This window comes from Mobula birostris, chromosome 14 (assembly GCF_030028105.1).
Source record: "Mobula birostris isolate sMobBir1 chromosome 14, sMobBir1.hap1, whole genome shotgun sequence".
Taxonomy (NCBI): Eukaryota; Metazoa; Chordata; class Chondrichthyes; order Myliobatiformes; family Myliobatidae; genus Mobula; species Mobula birostris.
Window position 1 is genome coordinate 66,827,003 of NC_092383.1, and position 7,015 is coordinate 66,834,017.

At 38.4% G+C, this 7,015-nt stretch overlaps 1 protein-coding gene across 1 annotated transcript in view; it reads left to right on the forward strand.

Annotated features, from left to right (window-relative positions):
* The window catches only part of brpf3b (bromodomain and PHD finger containing, 3b), an 82,994-nt gene extending 76,236 nt beyond the window's left edge, over positions 1–6,758 (forward strand). Inside the window, exons 10-13 of the mRNA XM_072278636.1 lie at positions 460–566; positions 3,713–3,810; positions 4,517–4,671; positions 5,790–6,758. Of these exons, the coding sequence (XP_072134737.1) occupies positions 460–566; positions 3,713–3,810; positions 4,517–4,671; positions 5,790–5,973 (544 nt within the window). The 3' untranslated portion in view covers positions 5,974–6,758. The remainder of the gene's footprint in view (positions 1–459; positions 567–3,712; positions 3,811–4,516; positions 4,672–5,789) is intronic.
* The last annotated feature ends 257 nt before the right edge of the window (positions 6,759–7,015 follow it).

Here is a 7,015-nt window from a genome sequence, read left to right on the forward strand (position 1 = left end):
CACGGACAGCTGTGGAGGTCAAGTCACCTTGTATATTTAAAACAGATTGATAGGTTCTTGATTAGTAGGTGTATCAAAGGTTAAGGGGAGAACACAGAAGAATGGGATTGAGGGGGATAATAAATGAACCATGATGGAATGGGGAAGCAGATTCAATGTGCTAAATAACCTGATTCTGCTCCTATGTCTTATGGTCTCATTCTGGAATTATCAGGGAAATCTATCATATAGTGTGTGCAAAAGTTATTTGGAATCATAGGGTGTGTAACAGATATATTCCATATTGTATGGCAAAATAATCTTTCACTATGTACCCCCATCAGTACTCCTGTCTGTGGATTACTCCAGTATGCTACTTTATATTTGTTGATTTATTTCCTTTGAAAACAGGTTTTCAAGGTACTTTTTTTAAATCAATTATCTTTATTAAAGCCATTGGTATTGTTTTTCCTGTTTTAGTGGCATGTCTCCACCCAAACGTAGCCGAGGGAAACCAGCTCTCGCTCGAGCACATTGTCTTGACAATGGGAATGGAGATGCATCATGTGGAGATTACAGTACATCAGGTATATTGCATAGCAATAGGTACTTCATACGTAGAATTAATTGACTGTAAGAATAAAGATATAAGAAATATTTAGCATTGAAATTACTGTTGTTAATGAAGCTGTGCAAAACCTGCCATAAGGGTAAGGAAAGCCTGTTTTTATAATTCTATGAATGCACAGTTCCTCCTGTTACTATGTCTTAGTAAGACATCTCAATGAGAAAAAGACAAGTGACTTGGGAAATTTAGCATCCTATGTACCTTTCCTAATATGTCTTGCAATATGTGTTCTGATGTGTTTAAATATGATTGCATTGCAGAATTTGCAAAATAGTTTTTCATAAAATGTTCATTGTAGTATGAAACACACATAAAGTGCTGGAGGAACTCAGTAGGCCAGGCAACATTTGTGGAAAAGAGAACAGTTGATGTTTCAGGCCAAGACCCTTCAGCAGGATGGGAGAAAAAAGGGATGAGTCACAGTTAGGTTGTTGGGGGTGGGGGGAGAAGAAACATAAGGTGATAGGTGAAACTAGGAGGTGGGTAGGGGTGAAGTTCAGAACTAGGCAGTTGATTGGTGAAAGAAATACAAGGCTGGAGAAGTTCGAGAAGTCGATGTTCATGTCATCAGGTTGGAGGCTTCCCAGAAGGAAATACAGGTGTCTCCCGCTTTTCGAACGTTCGCTTTAGGAAACCTCACTGTTACAAAAGACCTACATTAGTTCTCGGTTTTCGCTAACAGAAGGTGTTTTCACTTACGAAAAAAGGCAGTGGATGGAAAAAGCGCGCGAAAACAGTAGCCACTCTCACCCAGATTCGGAACGGCATTCTCACCAGCATTGCTTAAACACGTGCCTGTGAGCAGCCGTTAGCAAGATGAGTTCTAAGGTATCGGAAAAGCCTAAAAGAGCTTGTAAGGGTGTTACACAGCGAAAAACTAGACATAATTAAGCATTTCAATCATGGTGAACGAAGCAAGGACAAAGTGAGTTTGGCTTGTAGAAGTTGACAAAGATGATGTTGAAGAGGTTGTGGCATCCCATGACCAAGAACTGATAGATGAAGAACTGATGTAATTGGAAGAGGAAAGGATAACAATCGAAACCGAATGCAGTAGTGAACAGACCGAAAGTGAAGTCGTCCAGAAACTGAACGTGATGCAACTGCGTGAGATTTTCGCTACAATGATAAAGTACGACTTTAATTTTGAAAGGGTACGTTGGCTTAGGGCATATTTGCAAGATGGTTTGAATGCTTACAAAGAACTGTATGATAGAAAAATGCACGAGGCTAGCAGTCAAGCAAGCCTTCAGCAGATGACGAACCTCGACCTTCGACATCGAGGCAGGAAGACATAGAAGATGATGACCTGCCTGCCCTGATCAACGATGAGATGACACCCCAGTGTCCCACCACCCCAACCCCCAGGCCGCGGACAGATACTGATTCACGGAGAATGCAGCGGTAGCCGGGACACACCCAGCACATCTTTAAGAAAAAAGCCGAAAAAACCAAGCTAATTAATTAGCTGCCGCCCGGCACGTAAAAGTCGGCCCAGATCAGAGGCAATTGCCAATTGCGTTGCCTCTGATCTGGGCCGACATTTACGTGCCGGGCAGCACTTAATTAATTAGCTTGTTTATTTCGGCTTTTTTCTTAAAGATGTGCTGGGTGCGTCCCGGCTACCGCTGCATTCTCCGCAAATCGGTATTGGTTGGTGGCCTGGAGGGTGGGGGCCACTGCACCACCCCAATCTCCGATGACTCAGCCTAACACACCATCATCAGTGTGCTCGATGTCTTCCCGGTTCCTGTAAGCGATACTACACTGTACATACATTATTTCTACTTTATATAGGCTGTGTATTTTTAGGTGTTATTTGGTATGATTTGGCAGCTTCACAGCTTAAAGGTTACTGGAGAGAGTGTTTCTGCCGAGAGCGCTTGCGTGAGATTTTCGCCACGGAGAACAGTGCAGGCAATGGTTGTAGAGAAGTATTTCTACTTTATATAGGCTGTGTATTTATTATATCATTCCTGCTTTTACTATATGTTACTGTTATTTTAGGTTTTATGTGTTATTTGGCATGATTTGGTAGGTTATTTTTGGGTCTGCGAACACTCACAAATTTTTCCCATATAAATAAATGGTAAGTGCTTCTTCGCTTTATGACCTTCCGGCTTACGAACCGTTTCATAGGGACGCTCTATCTTCGGATGGCGGGGGAAACCTGTATAAGGTGTTGCTCCTTCAACCTGAATGTGGCCTCATCATGACAGTAGAGGAGGCCCTGGATTGGCATATCAGAATGGGAAGTGGAATTAAGATGGGTAGCCACTGGGAGATAGATCATCGATTTCTCAAACTTCTGGTAATGGTCCTCCCCTCTCAATTCCCCATCCCCCTTTTTCCTCTCTCACCTTACCTCCCTTGGTGCTCCTCCCCCTTTTTCTTTCTTCCGTGGCCTTCTGTCCTCACCTCAGACTCCCCTCTTCTCCAGCCCGTCACCAATCATTTCCCTAGCTCTTTACTTCACCCCTGTTCCCCTCCCGGTTTCACCTATCACTTTGTGTTTCTTCCTCCCCTCCCCCCACCCTTTAACTCTACTCCTCGTCTTTTTTTCTCCAGTCCTGCTGAAGGATCTCACCCCAAAACATTGACTCTACTCTTTTTCATAGATGCTGCCTGGTCTGCTGAGTTCATCCAGCATTTTGAGCATTTTGGATTGCCAACATCTGCAGATTTTCCTCTTGTTTGTCACTGCAGTATGGAATTGTATGTTTCTTTTTTGCTGTAGATCCCATTATTTAGCTTTTATGAAGAAAAAGGTTAAAAGGTCCAAAGCTTTGAACTGGTTTATTTAATGGGCATCTTTCTAGTTATGATCGCTGTTTCAACAAGACTTCAGTACAATAAGAGATAGTAAAAATAAATGCTGTTTTAATTAAACAGGACATATGCAGACTTTTGTTTAGAAAAGGCAAATGGAAATAAATCAAATTTACGACAGTGCAGTTTTTTTTCCTGTAAGCATCAATTAGTTCCATATTTATTTGAGATGTATTTTTCTGATGCATGTTGCTTCTTCTTAAAAAGTGTGAACTCATAAAAATTACTTGATAATATAATAAATGCTCCTATTGTTTTGTCCTTGTATTTTTATAGGGAGAGGAGTCTGGACACCTTTTGAGAATGATGCAGTTTTAGAACCTCTAGAACTAGTTTGGGCCAAATGTAGAGGGTACCCTTCTTATCCAGCACTAGTAAGTCAAATTTGTTTGTTTTCTTGTTAATATATCTTGACATTTGTAAAGGAATAATGCTACTAATATGTGACAGATGAAAATAACAGCGTTGAATGAATTATCTTATTCTGTTTTCATATTTTGAGGCAACTTAGACTTCTGTGATTTCATGTTGATTATATTTTCCTCTAAGGATCATGAAAATAATTTTAAATAACTATCTAGATGTCTTAAAATAACCAGAATTCTGCTGTCATTTTTCAGCAAAGATGCCTTTATTAATTTTGTGAATTGAATGGCTACTTCTAAAGAGAACTGCACAAATTAAAAATTGGGTATTGACACTTGTTTAGAATAGGTTAAAAGTGGTGTGTAGTGGTATTTATTGTTTCATCCAGGTGAAACTCTCAAATCTTTGTAGGCTGCATTACTAGAAATGCTATATTTTAGATGTGACCTTGGACTAAGGCTCCCTTTACCCTTCACAGAGGTGTAAAATAATATTTTACAGTACTTTTAAAGAAAACTTGAAGAATCCCTGTAACCAGCATTGTGAAAATTAAGAACTTGCCATTGATCTCATTTGTGGGACTGTGCCATATTCTAATTGCATCACAGAAGAATTGACTAAGTGTGAAGAGATTGAGAGATCCTGAGCTCATGATTGGCATTTTACAAATACAAAACATTTTTTCTTTATTTTCTGTAACATTTCAACTTGTAGATCATAGATCCGAATATGCCTCGAGATGGATTATATCACAATGGTGTCCCGATACCTGTACCTCCACTGGATGTAGTAAAACTAGGAGAGCAAATGCACGCTGAAGCTGGAGAGAAGCTTTATCTAGTTCTGTTTTTTGACAACAAAAGAACATGGTAAGAAAAACTATAAAAAATATGATTCTTGAACTGTATTTACTGTATTTTAGCCCCTTTCTGTTTACTGATTTTAAATAATTTATTAGTATGTTTTGGGTATATGTCCATCTATCTATGCAGTTGATTTGTGTTGTCAGATATACCTGTACATAGAGACTTGTTAGTCCTAGGTTTTATAGCATTCCCCAGACTCTGATGGACAGAAGCTCAACTTCAGTAAGCATTAGTGGCACTCATGACAACACAACTGCACGTGCCATTCTGCAACTCTCCCTACAACCTAATGGAAGGTAGGGTTTACAAACTGTGTTGACCTGTCACTAAGCAATCTTTCAAATAATAAAAAAAATCTGCTACTTAAAGATTTTTCTCACTGGATAAAGAAATAAAAATTTTCTACCTTCTCAGTGGAAATAATATCGGATGCAAGTATATTTAGAATCAGCTGTCAGGAAAGCTTGCAGCTTGACTGACTTCCAATAAAGCTCTGATGTAACATGATTTAATATTTGTGTCATGCTCTGTAATGATGTGCCTTTGGCTTTATTCCGTACCCTTGCATTAAGATTAATTTACACACGACAATCCCAGACTAATGTCTTAACAATGACATGGAGGATCAAAAAAAAAAATTCTCCTTTCAGACCCATTTGCCTAGAAATATTTAATATGATCATTGTTAGGACTCTCAATGGAGTATGAAAGGGAAATAGATCTCCCAAACCATTCTTTGGGGTGGCGGGGAGGAGGTTACTTAGGATTTTCTAAGTCTTTGTTTGGAGAAAAGAAATAACTACATCTAAAAATGAGTATTTGTGCCAAACTAATAAAGTCGTCCAACTAATCATAATGTAATTTTTAACAACTTTACAAATAGTAGGCTAATGACCGTAAAGAGACCTGTGCCCTTAGCCCAGAATATTGTCTTGGTACTTCATCATTTTGTACAATGAGGGACTGTATGCTAGCTTGCATGAACGTGCATTATGCCCTTCCCCAACCATTTGGGTCCAATTTTTCAAAATTTCCAATTATGTTATATTCAGCATCGATAAACTGAAATAGTTCCTGATCAGTGTTTTGGAAGTGTTCTAATCTGATGTATTAATTAACAGGCAGTGGCTTCCTCGTTCAAAGTTACTTCCTCTTGGTATTGATGACACGGTGGACAAATTGAAAATGATGGAAGGACGTAAATCAAGCATCCGGAAATCTGTTCAAATTGCTTATGACCGAGCAATGATCCATTTGAGCAGAGTACGTGGAGAACATGGCTTTCTCACCTCAAACTACATGTGACTGTGATAAAACATAACCAAAGTTACGAAAGGAGATGGTATGATGTAACATCAGGCATCAAAGAACTTAATTTCTGCTCATTGTAAAAACTAAATTCACTTTCTTTATTTTTTCATACTTTTAAGCAGATCAACACAAAGCCTCTGGTACTGCCAATTCTTGTATGACCTTTCTTTGACTTGTTGTCATGTTTACTTCATTTAAACATAAATCATGCTTTAAATTTACAAATACCTGTTCATAGTGTTTATAATGCCTTTTGTGTGGACGCCAAGGGGAAGAGAAAACATGTATATAATTGTATTATATTGTTATACACTAAATTATTCAAGGCTGCAGATCAGAATCTTTAGCTTCTCTGTGATGGTAATGGGTTTTGTACGCACACACTGTAATTTATTTGAGAAACAATACCATTTGACGTTTGAAAGTATTTGTTCTGTTAAAATGCAGTGGACTTGTGACCTGTGTATACTGTGTAGTTCAACTTTAAAACATTTTTTATTGCATTTTGATTTTGGTTTTTAATGTATTCGGGCTATTATATCAATGACGTTGACATACCTAGGGACCTAAAATTAGCTGCGTGTCCACTGTGAAACACAGGATGTTCATGTTGTATTTATTGTAGAAAGTAAGATTATTTGCTTTCTAGTACTGTTTATAAGAGCTGTAATGGTTGAAAAAAAAGAGAATTGACAATTGCAAAACTGTACTTTTACCTCTGATCTATTACAATCCAACTGTCTGAGGCTATATTTTCTCTTGAGAATTAAATGTGGTGATCTAGAAATTAACAGTTTCTAATTTTAATTGCTTAGTTCCATTTGTCAGCTTTCAAAATAGGCCACTCACATGCTGTCCAGCGATAGTTGTTCATACCAGTTTTATAGTGTCTAAGGTTATCTAACAGAATCTCTTTGATCAAAGTTTATGACAGTCATGTGAGACCAATGTCAGTGCTGGAAACCTGGATTACATGGGGATACCTGAGTAAGTACCTAACAGTAATGTTGACAATCGGGCTGAATAATGAACCCAC